This window comes from Chenopodium album, chromosome 8 (assembly GCF_948465745.1).
Source record: "Chenopodium album chromosome 8, dcCheAlbu1.1, whole genome shotgun sequence".
Classification (NCBI taxonomy): Eukaryota; Viridiplantae; Streptophyta; class Magnoliopsida; order Caryophyllales; family Amaranthaceae; genus Chenopodium; species Chenopodium album.
In genome coordinates, this window is record NC_137841.1 from 31,770,666 (window position 1) to 31,793,118 (window position 22,453).

General features: G+C 32.5%; 1 protein-coding gene and 1 pseudogene across 1 annotated transcript; one reads left to right on the plus strand and one right to left on the minus strand.

Moving 5' to 3' along the window:
- The first annotated feature begins 1,123 nt into the window (after nt 1–1,123).
- Nucleotides 1,124–8,424, plus strand: LOC145556007 (aspartic proteinase NANA, chloroplast-like). Its single transcript, XM_081617702.1, has 2 exons — nt 1,124–1,701; nt 7,581–8,424. The coding sequence occupies exons 1-2, from the start codon at nt 1,124–1,126 to the stop codon at nt 8,422–8,424; spliced, it is 1,422 nt and encodes a 473-aa protein (XP_081473828.1).
- A 2,205-nt stretch (nt 8,425–10,629) lies between these two features.
- On the minus strand, nt 10,630–13,159 carry LOC145642909 (protein FAR1-RELATED SEQUENCE 11 pseudogene; annotated as a pseudogene).
- Nucleotides 13,160–22,453: the final 9,294 nt, after the last annotated feature.

The window sequence follows — 22,453 nt, forward strand, 5'->3', positions numbered from 1 at the left end:
GATAAATCACGCCATAAATCTTTTCTATTTGAGGGGTCTGGACTTGCATAGACAGAGGAAAAATACCAAGGTTCTTCACCTAATCTATTTATCACCATAGTGATATATTGATTAGATTGCTCAATAGGATCAATAGTCACCAATTCGGATTTCCAGTAGACCCAAATACCCCCACTAAATCCTTGGGCATCGACTCTGGTGTGTCCTGAATATCCCAACATGTTGCCAACTTTCAGAGCATGATCCCCACCCATGTGTGTTTCCACCAAGGCAAGGACAATAGGTTTGTTCACTCTCACTACTTCTCGTAAAACCGCAAGAAAATCCCGATTACCGGCTCCTTGAACATTCCAAACCATACACGTTATGGGAAAGGAATCAACAGCAAGATTATGTTCACTATTCATAAGACCTAGTGAATTAGGAAATTTGGACTTATAAGCTTCAGAAATTGCTCGGAAAGCATGATTAATTTTCCAAGGTAGCTTTAGTGTTACCACTAATTCCGGCTTCCTCATCTCCGGTGCCATCCATGAGTGTATCTCCATCTCTAACTTGTGTATCAGGGGGTCTGCCATTCCTAGGTACGGTTCCATCATCGGAGAAGTTACACACAAAAAATTATGATTATACTAAAACATGCTATAAAATAGTAAAATCATTTATAAATAGAAAGCAATTGTTAAGGATAACATGATGCTTTTTTTAATGACCAAAAACAAATTTCCTACTAAAACTAAATTATAGGCTCTCCATTTAATTTAGATAAAAAGCTAAACTCATTTACTCAAAATCCGCCTTGTATCGTGCAAAAAACTTTAATCCCTGATGAGGTAACCTTCAATAGAGGAGAGAGAATGATGTGAAGAAAACTTAGGCCACAATGGCCTTCCAAAGAGAGCAAAAAATTGTTATAATTTCACCTTTGTTTTTTTGAATAATTTTTTTTTTTACTTTTATCCCTCTCAAAAAATACCTCTTTTTCAATACGACAATCTTTTTTTGATTCTTTTATGCATTACCTCTTACCCAACTAAGAATGATTGATTAAAAACTCTTATTTTCAATTCAATTAGGGGGGGACAGAATCAAACAAAAATTATTTATTAAAAAATAATTCAAAATGTTTCTTAAAACAATTCCCAAATTTCATGTCCTTTTTATTGTAATAATGGTGTTTTCTACCACATTTTCCATAATGTTAGCAGATTCATCAATTAGTCAAGGAAGGCATAGGCGACTTCAGAAGGTAATAAAGCACGACATTATCCGATATAGAGGGATATCCCACAAGGCCAAGTTAAGGTTGTCAACAACCCATTCAAGGAAATTAACATATGAAGAAGATATTCCTATAGAAGAACGAGAAGCACCATTGAAAAGCACCATACAAGGTTCGGTTAAATTACCAATGTATGCGGCAGCAGAATATGAAATGGGTGAATATGTGGTAGATATCGACGTTGGAAACCCTCCAACAAAATTGCGTTTAGTGGTTGATACTGGGAGTGACCTTACATGGGTTAAGTGCAAGAAAGAAAATCGTCGAAACTTTTCTAACAACGAAGCTCTTTATGTTGACAAGTCTTTAACCTATAAACCTATCTCTTGCGAGTCTGCTTTGTGTAAAGAAGAATTCACTTCTCTTTCGTCTCTTGACATTTGTCCCAATGTCAATGCTCCATGCCTTTATAATTACAGGTAATCTCCATATATGTCACTTTTAACTCTTAACAATTCTATAACATGAAAACATAGAAATTTGTCTTTACATTACATAAAAGAGGGAAATTCCATAAAAGAAGCTAAGGTATCATATTAAGGGGAAAAAAAAAAAATCTTTAAACTGAACTTTAATGTGTATAAAATAGGGAAAATTTTTACATTGATGTTCTACTTAAATTAGTTTTATCAAATTATTTTTGAGGGAAGCTTAAAAATATCTTTATTGGTTTAAAATTGCTTTTATACAATTACATCCCAAAGTAATTCATATATTTAAATTTATATATATGTATAGTTATTTTTACCACTAAAAATTACTCGCCCTAAAACTTTAACTAACTGATCCCAAATAAACTACAACTAGAAGAACCCCGTGCGATGCATATTTTGTTAGTATTTTTTTAAAAAATATTTTTTATATTTATGTGATTAAAATTGTTATTATATTAGTTTTAAAATATTACATATAATTCCTAATTTCAAAAGATAATATTTGTTTAATTAATTTAAACTTTAAAATTTCATTCGTCAATTTTGCTTACGTAACATTTGAATTATTTAGTTGTAAAAGAAATTAATAATCTCTTATTTAATTGTCTACAAATTAAATTTATAATTCTATATGGCGCGCTAAAAAAATTAAATCATACGTGGCTTCACTTGGCCTATTGTTTTTTTTCATATATAATAATAACAAATCATATGCTAATTAAAACGATTCGTATCTTTTTCCTAACTTAAATTTTATCATTATTAAAAATGTAATCATTATTATCTTTTTCCTAATTAAGTTTTTTTTTCCTTAGAAATAATAATCATATGCACATAGGTGATAAGGATTATTTTTTAAAAAAGGATTAATTTTATAATTTTTTTTTTTTTTTTTTTTTTTTTGTGTAGAAATAACGTAGGATCAACATATTTTTTAAAATTTTATTAAATTTTTGTTAATTATGATAAACATTAATATGCATGTAGGATCAACATATTTTTTAATTTTTTTTTAAAATTATGATAAACATTAATATGCATGTAGGATCAATTATTATTTTTTTTTTAATTATTTTGTGGCATCATGTAGGATCAATTTGATGAATTGGATTGTTATATTTGACTTTTATAATTTTAATATTTTAATAGTTTTTATCCTATATGGCACACATCAAATTCCAATCCTACATGTCACATTTTAATCCTACATAGCGAAAATCATAATTTTATGTGGCGCTCTATATATTTTTTTAAAAAATAACAAAATCCTATGTGGCTCTCTAAAAACTCGGGGGAAAACTCCTCTATATAGATATATACTAGTTTTGTACCCCGTGCGATGTCCAGGTTATTTTTTAAATTTTGAAATAAATTTTTAATGTATATGTCAAATTTCAAAATATATCTTTAATATGAAATTAGTTAGGAATTGATGTGCTTTTGTAACGATTTAAACTATGTAGTAGGCATGTAATAAATGACTAATAATAATATTGGTATTTTATGAGAGTGAGGGATAGCTTAAGTAGTTTGAGTTTCCCTCCCGACCTAGGAGGTCTTGGGATCGATTCTCACCCCTGCCCTTATGGGTTCTCTAAACACCAAAAAAAATATTGGTATTTTTTGTAGAGTTATAATCTAATAATTTTTTGAATAATTATAATTCAATTTATACATATGAAATATTTTTGAGTTATAATCTAATATTTTTTTGGAATAAAATTATAATTCAATTTATGCCTATGAAATATTAGTATTTTTCCGAAAATAAAACTCTCAACATACAATTTTATTCTAAAATTTCATCCAAATTGTATTGAAACTAATTAATTAATCTTATGAAGTCTATCTAAGTACATCCAACGTGGCGCGACACTTGGTGAAAAGTTGGAATGCCAAGTGTCGTTGTCTCGTGGCCTGGCTAAAATTTTAGCTTTATATATTAGTTATATGATATGTGTGTGTGTATATATATATATATTTATATAGAACCTAGTTATAATGAGAACCAAGGCTAAAATAAGAACTAGGAACTAATCTAGGCCCTTAGATCATGTTAATCCGACGGCTCACATGCTTCCCGTGTCATTAATGGCATTTTTTGTAATATTTGAACGTTATAAACTTATTCCCAGTTTCATTTCTAAAAAGTGAATGAAAATTTAGTAAAAGTAAATGAAATCGGTCATAAAGTAAATGAAATTGCCTTAAAAGTTTAAAAACTGGAAAAAAAGTTGCAAAAAACGCATAATTACGAAAATGCCATTAATGAATGCGGGTGAAACGTAAGCCATCAGATTAAGTGCGATCAATGGCTGAGATTGGTTCTTAGTTCCTATTATTCACCTTGATTCTCACAATCTCACATGATCTCCACAACACTTCCACTTCTAATGTGTTTATTATTTTTCAATGCAAACTAAATCTCCACAACACTTCCACTTCTAATGTGTTTATTATTTTTCCTAAAAACATACATACTATTCAATAATACTAAAAAATTAACTATTTTAATATATCATACAATGAATTTATTTTTAGAAACCCCAAAATTACAGAATAAAAAAAAAAAAAAAAAAAAAAAAAAAAAAAAAAAAAAACTAAATTTCCAAATACACTTCCACTTCCACTAATTCTACTTTAATATTTTTCCTAACAACACGCATACTATCCATTAAATAAAAATACAATAATTTACCTAATTTTATAAATATCATCCAATAATATGGTTTTTAGAAACCCGAAAATTACCCAAAAAAAAAAAAAAACTTAATCTCCAAATAATTTCCACTTCTACGGTACTTTTTGTATTATTTTTCCTCAAAACATACATAATAAACACAAATTTACCTTCCTTACCTATATATATTATCTAAAAACTTTGCTTTTTAGAAACCCTAAAATTACAAGGAATTTATGTTATTATTGTACATTTTTTCCTAACTATTACACTTAAAACTTGAAAATCAATCTTTAAATTATGTGTAGTTCATTTTTTTAAAAAAAAACCAACGATCATTAGATCCACTATTTTCCTGTATAAAAATAAGAATTTTTTTCTTTTTATATTTTTATAAATTACTCAATAACAACTTTTTTTATTAATTCAATAATTATCAAAATCAATATAGTACATTTTCACTCTTGCTGGCCACACCGTGTAACCGATTGAAACACAAAAACACTAAAAAGTAATCCTATCGAAGTAACCTTTGATCGAGTAACCCCTGCCCAACTTATGGTCAAAGTCATCTCTGACCGAGTAACCCCTATCCGACTGAGTAACTCTTAACTAAGTAACCCCTAACTGACTGAGTTACCCTTAATTGACCGAATATCCCGAAACTGATTAACCCCTAACTGATTGAATAACCCCTGATTGAGTAACCCGTAACATAACAATTCCTGACCGAACAAGTACCCCCGATCAAGTAATCCCTTACTGAGTAACTCTTGACCAACTAAGTTACCCCCTATGGCAAACCAATATAATTTTTTTTTTTTTGTATTTTTTTCAAGGAATTCCAATAACAACCAACATTTCACTTTGTAATGTTTTCCTTTGCATATAATATAATCCGTGCATTAGCTCGTGTATGCACATTGACTATTATTTCAAAAACCTTCAATGACTATTTTATTGTTGATTTATTTGTGAAAAACTATCTTTTAAACTCCAGATTTTGCGAAAACTACCCTAAAAACAAAATATTGTTATTAACTACCTTATAAAATATAAAACGTTATAATTGACTACCTTTTACCGAAATGACACATTTGACTTTTAATTTCCAACATTGACCATGTCACGTGAGAGTCACGTGACCCTTTAATTACTTAATTCCCCTCTTTTCCCCAAATTTTCCCGCTTTACACCAATTCAGCCCATATAATTATTAAAGGGGTTGCAAATAAACAATATAAAATATGAATAATCTTATTGTTTAGGAAAATAGTTGGTATAAAGCGGGAAAATTTGGGATAGAGGGGGGAATTAAGTCATTAAAGGGTCATGTGACCCTCACATGACATGGTCAACACCGGAAAATAAAAATCAAATGTGTTATTCCGGTGGGAGGTAGTTAATTACAACATTTTATACTTTATAAGGTAGTTAATTACAACATTTTATACTTTATAAGGCAGTTAATTACAACATTTTTTTTTATAGGGTAGTTTTTCGCAAAATTCAAAGTTTAAAAAGTAGTTTTTCACAAAATATCCTTATTATTAATTCAATAACCATCAACACTTTACAAAGTAAACAATACGTTTTATGTGCGATAAGCCACTAGTGTGGCTACTTGAAAAAAAAAGTAACTCTAATAAAACCAACGGAGCAACCCTTATAACACTAACGAGATTACCTCTTTAACAATGAATGTATGACCCCTATAAAACTGATAAAATAACTTCATAATAAATGGCGATACGATGTGACTAGCCACTTATAAGAGTAAGTTACCATATAAAATTTAACTTAATGTGTTTGAAATATAATTTTATAATAAGATTATTTGCAATAGTTTTCTGTAAAAATATGTATCCCGTGCATTTCCCGGGTATACTCTAGTTAAATAAAAATAAGAGTAAGTGACCAACACATATAAGGTAGAAATGATACTACACCCTCCTAGCAAAGAATAACTACCATTAGGTTATGTACACCAATAAATAGAAAATTTTTAGATAATCAATTGTGCAAATACTTTGTGAAATGTGTTTAAAAGTCTAACATGTATTTAAGTGCATTACTTTGATTGGTACACGAACGTGCAAATGCGCAGTTTTCTTAATTAATATCCTTGATTAATGTAGTTATAAAAAATTGATATTAATAAAATATACATTAGAACTAATCTAACTAAAATTGGATAATGAAATTTAGGTTTTATAAAAGAGAATTAATTAAGCGAAAAGTTAATTTGTAATTAGTAGAAAAGTCAACTGATGCACTTATTTAGATAAAGAGAAAGTATCTATTAAGAGTATTATAAAACATAGTAATAATGTTTAGATTATCATGACCCGTAGATAGTAATTTTATTGAAATAAAAAATTTATTATATTAAAAAAAATAGGGAAATAATTAAGTATAATGTGACTCGTATATTCTACACAAATGACATGTATTTAAGACTCCTTTTCCTAATAAATCAATAAATCTTCAAGACAAGTTATGATTGGCTGCCCAAATATATTCTTCTTATTCACCTCTTTTAATATTGAAAATTTTGATTTAATTTTATTTTTCTTACTTGCACGAATAGACATACACTCAATCAAGTTTTGGTCTTTCTAAACCTTCTCAAACGAACAAGCCATGTATTTTCTTAGCCTGTATCCTGCTCCAACGAACTCATATATCGTTAAACCACATAACCTTACTACCTTCCTCCATTAACAAATTGCTTGCCGTCTCTAATTTAATACTCCATCTGAACATAAAAGTCATATTGTTCAGTTTGATAATGCATTTTTGTGTTAATAAAAAGCGTACAATATAAATGGATATATCCATCTATATATCTGAGTTTTTTTTTTAAATGAATTTAGTTTTTTTTTTTTTTTTTTTTTTTTTTGGTAGAATTTAGTTTACTTAGGAAAATTTCTTATTTTTCTTGAGAAACGAAATTTGTTTTTCATTGGGCATTTTCGTGAATAAATCTACAAATTTTTTTAAATTTTTTTTAAAAATTATTATAGGCTCAACAATTGAATAAAGTTATTTGTTTATTTAAGAAAATGTGAGAAACAAATTTTGTTTCCCATCATGAGAAAGTGGGGCATCCTTGTTTTCTTAATGCAACATTTTTATTTTAATGAATCAAACTCACTAGCTCTAGTGTTTTAATGTTATATAGTTACGGCGATAATGGTTTATGGACATATGGCATGTTCGGGAAGGACATAACAACCCTTCCCACCACCACTGGTAAACCAGTAAAGCTACCGAACTTGTTGATTGGATGCTCTGAATCATTTACAGACAAGGACACAATGAAGCATGCGGATGGTGTACTTGGACTAGGAATCAACCCCTATGCCTTTTCACTCCACGCAGTGGTCCAGTTTGGAGGATCTTTCTCATATTGCCTCGTCGACCACCTTAGCCCCACAAATGTCACTAACTATCTTATCTTTGGAGATTATAAAGAAAAGGCACCAACACAAGAGTTCATGCGGTATACTGCCCTACTTGTTAGCGACTCAGCTCCTTACTATTGGCTCAATGTGAAGGGAGTCAGCTTAAACCATCGAATGCTTAATATAGATCCTATTGTGTGGGATCGTGATGCAGATGGTGGTACCATCCTTGACTCAGGTACTGCTGCCACATACTGGGCTGAACCTACCTATCGAGCCATCATGGATGTGTTAGTCCCAGCTCTTGAAAAGGATCACCCAAAGATTGAACAATATCGAGGAGATGGTAAGCTAGATTTCGAGTATTGCTTTAACTCCACCGCCACACCATTTAATCCAAAACAAGTACCAAGGTTAGAAATCCATTTTATGGATGGGGCAAGGTTCAAACCACTTGTTAAGAGTTATATTGTTGATGACGGCCCAGATGTTAGTTGTATAGGATTTCTTGAGGCACCCACAGGTTTAAACGTTATTGGTAATATCATGCAACAAAATTATTTGTGGGAGTTCGATCTTCACCAACATACTATAGGCTTTGTTTCTTCAACTTGTGATTGAAGTTTTGTGAGTTCAATTTTTTTCCCTACATTCTATATGTAATTCACTCCTATTTCTTTATTGGATATATTACCCATTGATCACATTATATTTCCATTACTACTACTAAAATAAGCAATTACAACACCTAAACTATTTAGTAGTACGTAGTAGGATCAACAATAGTACAATAACAAGCTAAGTTATCCAGGCTGCAATCTTTATATTAGATAATGTGGTTATTTAATATTTTAAAGCATTCTATTTATTAACAAGCATTTCAAATAAGCACTATATCTATTAGTAATGAAATCATCAGTAAAATTTATGATATGTTACACTACTTAATTTATTATGTTTATAATTTTCTATACATATAATTTGTACTTAATTTGCATATTTTGTAGACTAAACGTGCCAAAAAAAATTGACAAAGTTTCATTATGCATATTTTTTTGTGCATAATTTACATAATTTTTTTTTTTTTATACAGTAGAAAATATATGCACATTCATCCTCCGTTCTCATTTTCGGAACATGTGATCCAAAATAAGATATGTTGGAATGTACAAACGATTATTAAAGCTATAAAACTAAACCTTTAGGTATGTCTTCCACATTTCCGTTATTGGTACATTATAGATTTTAAAATGGTAAAATTATAACTAATAATGCCACCTTTGGTATTTCTGCTCAAAATAATCCCACCTTTTCGAAATCTGAAAACAATCTCACGTTTTGCACCCATGTGCTAAAAACAAGCCTTTTACCGGTTAGTTAAATTATTAACCTGTTTAAGAAGGTGACACGTGGTGGTCACCTTCTTATTAGTTTTTTAATATATATAAAGAAAATTTAAAACAAAAAATTAAAAATACTTCTTCAATTCGTCCTCCCTCTTCCCCGACTACCTTCCTTGCGAGAGATCCCCTCCCTGTTTCGAACCCATCCACTTGTCAGACCTATTCCCCTTGCCGGACCCAGCTCCACCAGCTAAAATAAGGAATCCCTTGCCACTTCCCCTTTACCCTTACCTTTTCCCAGTGTTCCTCCCCTGTCCAACCCAACCACATTTCCCCTTCAATGAACAATAACCCTCACCCCTAACCCCTTCCCCATCGACGAACAAAAGCGTCGGGTTCGAGTGAGAGGCGGGAAATAATTGATGGCAAAAAGAATTAATTTTAAAAAATGAATGAAAAATCAAAAGTAATATTCAATTATTCATGGTTATGAGATTATAAATTAAATTATAACTCATGAAAAATTGACTACAGATGCAAATATTAAACATGAATCTCACGTCTTGAAGGGTTGGGTACTTGGGTGGGGGGAGAATCTGCCAGACCAAGTGGGATGGGTTGGTGTATTTCAGGCGGGGTTAAGGCTTCGGGGTTGGCTTTGAAGGTGGTGTGGTATTCATGATGAGGTGGTGGTCAACCTGGTCATGATGCTCTTCCAAGGAAAGAGTGGTCCAGGTGGAGGCCGGATGTGGCTAGGAGGAGAGAGATTGAAAAAAAAGCATCCTGCTAAACAAGTAATAGGTAAACGGGCTTGTTTTGAGAAGATGGAGATTAAAGGTGGAATTGTTTCTAAATTTCAAAAAGGTGGCATTGTTTCTAAATTTCAAAAAGGTGGGATTATTTTGAGCAGAAAACTTAAAGGAGAGAGAGAGAAAATTGTATAGCATATGTCATATTATATGTATGATTGATTAATTGTTAGGGTTTTAAAATAACCTTTAATATGATTAACATTTCTATATTTAAATAACGATCCCGCTAACGGGCGCCCCGGGGCGTTAGTTAAGGTATAAATATTTATATATAATTTATCAATTTATTAATTATTACTCATTTAATGTGATTATATGTCCATAAAACAATGTAGCAAAATCAATTTTCAATAGATTAACGTTTAATGCTACTTTTCATTTAAGATATTCAATTCTCCATGGTCTTATATATTTCCCATGAGTAAGACAACTATACAAGAATAGTATTATAGTTAAGAGTTTACATTTTTTTTTTTCCCTTCATATCATTTCTTTTTATTTTTTTTTTTGGTGAAGAAACGCTTCATATCTACTGTAAAATGTAGTTATTTTTTCCATTATATTGATTCTTACTCCCAAAAAAAATGATTAGAAGTAATAATAGAAATTAGAATACCTTAAAAAGTGCATAAAAAAGAAAATCAACAACAAAACCTTAATATAGTTCTCATCTAATATTTGACTAAAAAAACAGGATTCAAATCTTCGCTACACGCAGCAACTTTGTTCTTTTTTCTTGGTGCATCATCTGTAATATTTGTATTCTCTTTATCCATCCAACAATTGTTTGCATAATGTCCTGGTTTCCAACACTTAGAACAGTGTCTTGTTTGTTTTGCCAACTCTTTTCCACCCACTTGCCGTTTATTTTTTGGTCGACCTTTGGGCTTCGACTTTGGAGGACATGAAATATCATCATCAATTACTAACTCATTTGATTGTATAATTTGCTCATCTGGAACTTGATCAATTGAAGTGGTACTTCCATCAAGGCGCCAACGGTTAGGAAAGTAAGTAGATGGAACTTCATGACAGTCCTTTTGAAGAAATACTCGCAGTATGTGCCTACAAATTATCCCTAAGAACTCATATTGCTTGCAAGAGCACATTCCAATGTTCCCATCCCAAAACACTTTATGACATCGACTTTTTTCGTTTGCATAATATCTAACCGAGAAATCATACCCACTACTACAAATGATAGAATATTGGCTTGACCTGCCACATTCCTCCTTAAACTTCTCATAAGCAAATGGAGTGAGCACTTCAGAAGCTTGTTTTTCCAAAGGTGACTTGATTTTTAAAACATTTATCTTGCTAAATGCCAACATATTATCATGTGATTGTCGTTGGATAATCTCACGAACCGCAACATCAACCTTAAATTTAAAAAAGTTAATTATTTATACTACATCAAATAATATACTTAAAGAACATATTTTTTTTTTTCCAAAAAAAAAAAAAAAGTTTACTAACCTGTTTAGCAAGATCTTTTAAAGTTGAAGTAGACGAAACAAATCTCTTGAAGAAACCATTAATATACTCAGATCTTCCTGTAGTTCTCCTTCCTCCAAAATAATAGCTTCGAAGGTATGCTGGAGCCCAAAATTCTTTGATTTGGTGTAAACCCTTAACATGTTTATTGTCAAGAAATTTGTATTTGTTAACAACAATGGGCCATTGATTCTCAAAATCTTCAACGGACTCTAGCTTATAAAGCGTATAAAAATCCTTACACCAGTCGTGATACTTATCACGCAAAATAAATGTGAACCAACCACTAAATTTTGAAGTGATATGCCCTATACAAAAACAATGTTTAGTGTGTGGCAATTCTTGAGCAATTGCTTGGGTCATCCATGGATCTTGGTCTGTTATGATGGTTTTTGGTGGTTTCTTCATTGTAGCCACAAAAGTCTATAAGGAATAAAATCAGTTATTAAAATTAATCCTATATAAATTGTCATGAGTATATATGATAAGAACATATTTTAAATGATGATATCTACTACTCCACTAAACTGACGCCAATGCTATTAGAATATCACATTATCACAATAATATCTCATAAATGGTCTAGTAATATATGATAAAATTTTATCTTAATAAATATGATAATTGCTAACATGTAATACAATATGATAATTTTATCGAAGGTATGCTACGTTTGTTGTTATATTGTTAATGACTAGCCAAATGTAAATATTGTTTGCCAATATTCGATTGATAAGGTAGCACATCAGCACATGTCTATCAACAAACTAAAAATAAGATAGCACAAGATTAAATAATATTTACCTTCATTAACCATTTAAAAGTATCTGTAGTCTCATTCCGTAGCAGTGCACATCCAAATAATATTGTCTTCCCATGATTATTAACACCGACAAATATTCCCAACGGCATGTCATATACATTTACTTTATAAGTAGTGTCGAAGACCACAACATCCCCATATTTATCATACCACTCAACTGATTGAGCCGGACACCAAAATAAGTGTTCCAATTTCCTCTCATGATCAACCTTAACAACATATTGGAAGTTGGAATTTTCTTCTTTACAAGATTTGAAATATTGCAGTAGATTGGCTACATCATCTCCACAAATTGATCTTCTCACTTTAGTAAAAAGATTACGGATATCTTTTTCAAGAAAAGGTAACTATCCGTGTTCTAGATTTTTTTCAAGCTCGAGAACACGAATAATTTGTCTCACTGTAAGACCGGCCTCCTTTAAGATAAGAATATGCTTCTCATCTTCTTGACTTATCATTCTATTTGCCGGAAGGAACCGCACTTGTGATTGAGATAAAAGAGGATGATTATGCTCTTTTGTAAATGTAGTTACATGCCATTCTTCATCAAATATTTCATTGCATCTCCTCAATTTAATACGCAAATGAGCATTGCAATTACATCTAGTGGATACTCTCTTTCTTTGCTCTTTGTTTGGGTCAATTTCCTTTAGTGGTTGACTTCGACTACGATGACAATAGAAATCACGCCGGATGATTTTACCATCTTGTTTTTTGGTTCGATATTTTCGAATGCTAAAACCATGGAGGCGTGCATAATTTTGGTAGAATACCCATGCTTCTTCTTCACTAAGAAAAGTTTGACCCACAAATGGCTCAAGCCATAAGTTCGATTGATCATGATTTTCTTCTTCATATGATGGAGGTTCATTCAAATCAAACATTTTTTATTTTCTGTTTTTGTTTTTGACGATTTGTATTTGATGGAGGTTCATATGATACCCATGAAATATCAATTTTTCATGTTTCTGTTTTTGACGATTGGAAGAACAATGATATACATGTAAAATAATTGTTTTTTTTATCTTCCATGAATTAAGGAGAGTTATGGCAGTAATTAATTTTGGTTTGTATTCACATTTCACATAGTACTCAGAGTATTTTTTTTTTGGGACAAAAAGAAATATTTAATACAATAGTAATAAATGTGAGAAAGCTAATGCATCAAATATTGCTCTTATCTAGCGCCCCCGGGGCGCCAATTAGCTTTTGCCTTTTCATAAAACTATTTGGCAAAATTCTCATAACTTAACTTTTCGGATCTATTTTTATGGATCTTTAAGTATATGAACAATTTTTTTTAAAAAAAGCTTGAGATAGGTTTTGACCTTCTCAAAGGGTTTTTGACACTCGTCGTCCCATATTACCGGCACATTCTTTTTAAGCTTCTTGAATATTGGTTTACATATAGTTGTTAATTTAGATATGAACCTACTTATGCATTGTAACCGGCCAATGAGTCCTCAAATTTGCTTTTCGGTTTTGTGTAGTGGCATTGGCATGATTGCTTTGATCTTGGTAGGGTCTATCTCTATTCCTCTAAAGCTAATGACGTATCTCAAGAGTTTTCCTGAGGTGATTCCAAAAGCACACTTGGATGGATTCAACCTCATATTGAATTTTCCTAGAGCTACCAAATGCCTGGTCGATCTTTTGATTTCACAATCATGTCATCTACATAGACTTTGACTTCCTTATGCATCATGTCATGGAGTAAAGCAGTTGCTGCTCATTGGTGAGTGGCACCCACATTTTTCAACCCGAATGGCATCACCGTGTAACAGTAAGTGCCATAAGGTGTTATGAGCGTTATCTTCTCCATGTCTTATTCTACCATGAGGATCTGATTATACCCTGCGTATCCATTCATAAATGAGAGAAGTGTGTGGTTTGTTGTATTATCTACTAGAATATCGATGTGTGGTAAAGGGAAGTCGTCCTTTAGACTTTCTTTATATAGATCTCGATAGTCGACACACATTCGTACCCTTCCATCCTTCTTTGGAACTGGGACTACATTTGGACCCATTCTGGGTATTTGGATACCTTGATTAACCTGTTGTTATTTCTGTTTGTACTTCTTTTATTTTAAGAGCTACGTCGGGTTTCATTCGACGTAACTTTTGTTTTACAGGTTTCATTCCTAGAATTAATGGAATTGTGTGTTGAGATATTTCTCTATTAATGCCGTGCATATCTTCATATGACCAAGCGAATACATCGATGAATTCTTTTATTAGATTAATAAAATCGGTTCTTTCATCTTTATTAAGTTTTAGTCCGATTTTAACTTCTCTTTAATGGTTGGATCTTTTTAGATGTCAACCGTTTCAGTATCCTCAATTACCGGTGTTTTATTATCAAGTGTTTCCATTGCTTTTATTATTTCTTTGTCACTTTCATTGTTAGTTAAGAAATGCTCATCATCTTGAGTTAAAGAATGACACGAGGAGTAAGCAAAAGAAGACATGTTATTGAATTCAGAAACCATTACATCAAATAAAGTTATGTCCGTTTGGACTTATTATTAACTATTCTAGAGGAAGACGCTAAAAAAGAAGAGCTAGGAGGGGGTGCTACAACTAAAGACTTAGAAGACTCGATAGGGGAAGACTCTGACTCGGACTCTGACTCAGACGTTTCTTCGAACATTGGTCCTTTTCTGGTTGTAGTGGTAAGTTTGGAAGGATCAAAGTTATCACTCTATTCGTCACTGTCCTAAATTCCATTAATAGTGGCATCTTTCTCTTGTGGAATTTAAATTATATTTTTATCATCTTCAGTTTCTGAATTTAATCCCTAAATTTAAAACAGTTTTCTGTTGTATGTCCCCCTGACTGATGATATGGACAATAAAATCTATACGTCTTCTTTAGGGATTCAAATGGTCTCGGTTCGAAAGGTTTGATTTTGCCACTCCCGGAGAGCATTTAGAACATATTTTCATAGGTGGTCCCAATTGGAGTGTTGGTCCTGTGGCTCCTTTTAGGTGTTTCAAGTACTTGAAGAGAGAATAGTTTTTTCGTAGTTGGTGTTTCCTCTTTGTTGACGTGTTTATTTCGTTCCTGTTCTGTGCGTTAAAGGATTCTCCTACACATGCCTACGAATTTCTCTACCGAATATACGAGAAGCAATATATCTTCCTTAGTGGGCGGTTGTTGCATTGGGGACGGTTCACTCATGGCGTTGAAGAATACTTTTTATTCTTTAAGGGCATGAGTTTCTTTAACTTGTTTAATCAAGGTTGAGGGATCAACAGAATTTTCCTCATCAGAGATGGCCAACGAATCAAAAAGTGGTGCATTGTTGATGCTTGGCTTATTGCTTACAGGAGGCACTGGGAGTTTATTGTTGTCGATCAAGTCCTAGATAGCTTTCTTTAGCTTCCAGCAATTCCCAGTAAGATGACCCTTGCCTTGATGGCATTTGCAGTGTGCATTGGGGTTCCAATTAGTCATTCTCTTTTCGACTAGTGGATCCCCAAATGGTCCAATAGGAGTTATAAGACCTTTTGCATGAAGACGGTCAAATGCAGTGTCATAACTCATACCAATAGGAGTAAAGTTTCTCCTAAATGGTTTATTTTGTCCTTGATTGTTCATAGCAAGCAAGGACTTCATTCAGATTAAAGGTGCTCACAATGTTTAAGTGGGTAGTTTTGGATGAAGAAGGATTGTCGTTCTTCTTTTCTGTCCAGCCACTATTGGAGTAAGTGTTAGCAGCTTTTTTATTTGCAAGGTCGTCTTCAATATTTATTCCATGTCATAGACGGCCTTAAAGGTATTCAAGTTGCTTTGATACTTGAGATGTTTAGAATATTTTCCCTTGAGATTCTTTATGAACAATTTCACAGATTCCTTTTTAGTAGGTACCTCAAAAATCTTAGCAGAGGTTTCCCTCCACTTATTAAAGATAGAAGTGAAACCTTCATTCTCTTTTTTTTTTTTTATTAAGTATCTCAAGTTCCCTATGATCAGTTTCAACTTGAATATTACACATGCATCTATCAATAAAACGCATTTACAATGACATCCCAAGTAGAGGTTTTATCTTTGTCAAGGGAAAAGAACCATTGTTGACAAACAGTTTTGAGTGATAAAGAAAACAATGTATGAAAAATTTTCTTATCTATCCCCTTAATGTTCATTATTGTCTTGAATGCCCTTTAGTGGAAGTAAGGATTATCCATTGCCTTTAACTTAGGGATGTCATTGTCATTGAACTTCTGCGGATGAAGTTCCTTGTCCATTTATTTGTTTTAATTACTTGACACAAATTTGACTTTAACTTTGTTTATTTTAAAAACAAAAAAAGCAAAATTAGGGTGAATTTTTGAAGGCTAAGCAAGGGTTTAAAAAAGTATGTTTTAATTGGAGGATTAATATCCGACTTACCCCCCTAAAAAAAATGACGGAAAATACGCGCATAGAAGACTCTGTAAACATGGTCAAAATGTGACATATTATGTGTGTGCTTTAATAGTGAATGTGAGTGTCATACTTTGACTCTTGTGTGAGACCAAGGGACTATGTGCCTAGACTCAATTAAAGACTGAACATGATTAGTGCCATTAATAAACTGATTAAACCGTTTCAGCAAATCAATTAGACTAATTCGTCGTGAAGACTCGAGCAAAAATACAAGCTGTCGTCAGACGATAGTACTGTCGCCAATCGCCAAGGGTAAGCATCAGACAACGAGATCATCTCCTGGCACCAATCACTAGCGTGTGGCACCACAGTCCAAATCTCTCCGCCATTTTGGAACATCGATCTGGGACTGTTTCTAGTATTTTTCTCTAAAGGGACTAGCCCAAAAGTCGTACTAAGTTAAGTTTGATCAATTTATTAATTAACTAATTAATTAAATTATCACATTCCTTAAGTTATTAATTTATTTATTTAACTCATTCACAAGTCAAACAAACAGTTAGGAAAAAAAAACACATAAAATATGCATAACAAGTAACGCACAAGTAGTCATATAGTCACGATATGATGTAATGAGTTTGCAACCTAACCATGGCTCTAGTTCTCTAAAGTTCAGGATATGGGTTAGTCAAAGAGGGTCCATGGTTGTGAGTCCAGATGAACCGTGTGAAAGCCATACCTTTGGAAGGGTTTGCGCGTGTGGATGGGACCCCGCGAGTTAAATTCGCTTCATGGTTTGGTGAATTCAACAAACTCGGATGTACCCTTCATTGCCAGGAGCGTTTGATTGGGTAGATAGAGCGTGAATTCCCTGAGGGTTATGGCCATATAGAGAACACATATGGGTTTCAGAAAAAAAGGAAAACTCAATCACGAAGTAAAACCGAGCAAAAAGTACTAGAAAACTAGTTGAAACAAGGTAGATTTCTGTCTCGTTAGTGGAAGAATTTAGCGGAAGAAAATAGCGTCGCCGCCAGCTTCTGGCACTTTCATAGACGACAAGCTTGTCGCAAGGCGACAACGCCATCGTTTGGCACTGACACTGTTTTCTCATTGCTAATTCCTACATGCCTCGGCAGCTTTCTTTTCTTGAAATTTCCAGTTTTTTTTGTAGCATTATTTCGGCTTTAGTTGTGAAAGATATTTTTCTAGATTGCTACGTAAAAAATCCTATGTTTTTGACTCATTACGGATGGTCTTTCCAATAAGGACCTTTTTATGCTTATGCCAATAATGTTAATCAAAATGAAACACATGAAATACTTAGAGCTTTTCGAGTCTCATCCACTCATTCTAAATCATTGCCAAAATAAATTTTAGGAATTAAAATAGAAATCCTCCCTAGTAGATTCGCCAAAAAACTGTAGGGAATATTTCAAGCCATCCAACACTTGAGCCCCACTGTGATCATACACTTAAGCATGTAGCGTCCAAAGGGAAGGAAGCTAGAGTAAAAAAGTCGCCAACAAGTTTTAGGTACTTGTAAACCGTTTACAGGGTGAAGGTGACACCCCTTAACGATTTAGGAGATGGTTAACTCCAATAGGTTTGGAACCATGACTGGAAGTTCGGGGATGAAGGTAGAAATCCAACCTAAAAGAGATTGAACCTGCCCAAAAAATAGGCCTCTACTTTATTCTCTCGTATTCATGTGCGCATTCTGACTAACATACAATCAATAGATTTACCCTAAACCTGTTTATCTATGTTGGTTGAATATTAATGCATAAATAAATCTATTATTGGCAATCACTTAAACTACAATCCTATTAGCCTAAACAAGATTATTAATTATCTTATTAAGCGTGATTCCAAGTACAAATACTCTTTAAACATTCATGAAAGGCGTGATCAAACAATAACAATAATATACATCAATCAACATAATAATAATCATCATAACAATAATAATTATAATCATAATAAAAATCATATCAAAGCTTAATAATAGTAGCAAGATCTTATGCATGATACTAACAAGATTAATAACAAACCCTACCATGTCACTAAGCATTAAAGATTAAGCCTTAACCCTAACATGATATTAGGAAATAAATAAGAAGGTTCATAATCAACATACTTGATATTAGAAATCTTAGTTATTACCCTAACCATGTTACTAAGAAGCAATAAAAACATCCTAACATGAACTAGGAATCTACAAAATAATATAAGCATGATTTCTATATCAAAAGATTAATTAAACCATTAAAGTACTTACTTCAATGCCTCGTACCTCTTTCTTATAACAAAATACACGCGTTAGTAACTTCAAGGAAAAATAATAAACAAACAATTAAATTAAATAATTGAAATAGAGATTTGGGACCAAACCCTCAGAAATATCAAATCTTTCAAGTCTAGGGCGAAGGCAACTTCGAACTTGGCTAGGTGTGCCTCGAACTAATGAGCAAGGAATTTTTAGAAAGGGAAGGTTACAGGTAATTATGCGTCCAAGAAAATTTAAAATTTGATTTAATATATTTTATTCTAAATAAAACATCTTAAAAAATATAATTATAAATCCTAACCTTATTATCTAGAAGACTAAAATCAATCCTAATAACTTTTGGAATAATTAATAGGCCCTCCTCTAGATCATTAGGCCGCATTAAAAATCTTTGGACTTAATTTAATTTAATTTATATCTTCCTCATAATTCATCGGAAATGGGATAATAATATATCATTGGAAAGCGCTTTTTGAGCCCAATCAAACTACACTATTATTGAACCCTTATCACTGACCAAACCAAATTGGACTAGATATTTTTCATAAAAAAGAGTAAGAAAAGAAAAAAGAGAAATATTTTAATAAAAAAATCCACATCATTAGACTTTTCACACTTTCACATTATTTCGAAAATCAAATGACGTGAAAAGTATTCATCACTAGGTTAGGTTTTGGGGAGACACATTTGGGTGTCTACAGTTCCCTAATTATTGATTGCTATTTCTTCTCCTTCTTCACCTCCACCAACTGTTAAGTTTTTCTTTTCTTTGCGGCTGGAGGGGGCGAATTAGGGTCCTTGACGTTATTAAGGTCTATTGGCTCCTTCTGTTGGCCGGCTGCAGTAGAAAGTCGGCTTGACGTCTGAGAGGTAACACTCCCTGACCGTCCTAATCACTTTGGAAGCATGAGAGCTGGGACGATGATGGCATCAGTGCTTTTGAATCACTGGTTTCTTAGATACGATTTATGAAACCTGCTATTAGAGATGTGCAATCTCTTTCATTTATTATTTTAAAAAAATAATGAAAATAAATTGCAAGGTTGTTGCATTGCCCATGATTAACGCTCCACATGTATAAAAAATTTAAAATGTACGAAATTTTATAGATTTATCTAACTAAAAAGATATGAATTACAGTAGTGAAGTAATTCTTAAATATAGGGATCAGAGTACAAAAAAATGTAATATATGTATATATTAATATATACATATGATATACACAATAAATTTGTAAAGTACTCTGTTAAAGTATACAAATGAACCTCAAATGTATTACAACAATTCCAAATGTATACAAGGGAACTTTAAATTAACACTAAACTTGACCAGATTCATGCAATTAAGCACCTTCACTCCCCACTTTCATGTTTCTTCAACTGCATATAATATTTGTTGAAATGACTTAGTCAGATTTAATGTATTTACTGCAAAACAAAAAAAAAAAAAAAAAAAAAATTATCATTACAGAAATTGAATAACTAAATTAATGTAGTACATGAAATTTATGAATTCAAAGGTATCAAATTTGATAATAGAATTGGAATATCTGTATCATCATAAGTTTTTCATAAAACAATTGGGCAAAATTCTCATAACTGAACTTTTCGGTTCTAATTTTATGGATCTTGAAGTATATGAATAATTTAAAAAAAAAAAAAAAATGCCTAAGAACAATTAAATTAAATGCTACGTAATTGAACATTTTTAAATCCTTGGTTTTATGAATATAACTTCACTATTGAAGCGGACAGTACAATTGTCAAATTAAGATGAAATTCACAATGTCAATTGAATGGTTTTATTAATTTAATTTCACAATCGTCAAATTAAGTTTGAAAATTCTACCAAATCTAGAGATTAATAGTGACTTACCGAAAAATCCACAGATAAGTTGATGATTTGGCAAGGGGGCGCCCCAGTTGCTCTTCTTGAGAAACAAGAAATGTTTCTCTAGTGACAATTGTGTAATAAAAACGCTTTGGGAATTGTAAACAAATAGTATATTAATCTGAACATTTGCTGGCTGTGGGTTCCACTGATCTGGTGAGGTGGACCAGTGTAGGCAACATTAGACGGTGAAGTTAACAGCGTTTGTTCAACAATTTGTCAAAATTATTGTTATTCATCATTCATATTCAAGGTTATTTCTCAATGTCATCGGAGCGAACCAACAAATCTGATCGGAGGATCAGTCAGAGAAGTCCAACGAAATTGTTGTGTTGGTCGTGTCGCTGGAGTATTCCAGATATGAAGTTCGTCTTTCCCCTCCACCCACAATACCATCACCTTCCTCTTTCGTCTTTCACCTCCACCGACAAGGCCGACAACAAACACCAACACCGTACCGACGACAACCACCATCATCGCCGCCAAAATCAAATTAATAACCCTATAAGAAAGGGTAAAATTTACGGCATGGTCAACCCCAAGGGTAAGGGTGACCGTCCTCCATTGAAGCTTCGCCGCCAAAGCTCGAATTTCTCCATTGAATGGCGGCTTCGCCGCCGGAATTTAACGAAAATCCCTAAAGAAAATATTGAAAGTAAGGGTATGTTTAACCCCTTATGGATAGGTGTTAGACACTTGTGAGCTTTTTCCCTCCTCCATTGAAGCTCCTACATACGAAGTCTGCATCACCGCCGCAAACGGCACCGCTTTGGGCTGTCCACCTTTGCGAACAGAGATGACCTCTGATAGGGAGTAGGTAACTCTCAAGGGGATAACTATAAAGGGGGTAAAAATTACAAATTAAAACACTTAACATTCCGTCAAAACTAAAACTTAACGGCTTTTGTCAATGAAAATATGCAGTCATATGAAAATGTAAGTTATACCCTCATATCCCAGCAAAAACAGACCAAATTACCCCCATGAGAAATGCTCCTTGTTTCTCAAGAAGAGAAACTGGGAATTACCCGATTTGACAATGCTTTTCGAATATGATGGTGCTACAAGAAGGTGAGATAGAGTTGAGTAATCATGACATAAATAATAAAGATGAGAAAGGGGGAGTGAAGAAAAACCCATGTGTTACTATAAATGATTAAGGTTAGTTTTTTTAGGAGATATATTAGTAAGGGGGGGTATATGTGAATAACTTAGGGTTCGTTTGGCATCGTTGTGGTTTTCTGTTTTTTGGTTTTTTGTTGTTTAAAAGTGTATTATATATGTCACATAATGAATCAAAATATATATAGACTTATTAAAATCATGATAATTTTGAAAACTGACAACAGAAAAGTGGAAACACCTTTTTCTTGTTTCCTGTTTTTGGTTTTAAAAAAATCAGAAAACTGAAAACCAAAAATGATGCCAAACAAGCCCTTAGGTTTTTATTTATTTATTTGTTAATGTTTGAATATTCAATGAATTAATCTAAGAAACCGGATCATGGTGATATTTGGTTTCTTATTTTTTACCTAAGAAACCAGACACCTCACATATAATGTTTCTTTGTCTAAGAAACAAGATTTTAGTAATAATTGGTTTCTTATTTTTTACCCAAGAAACCGGAT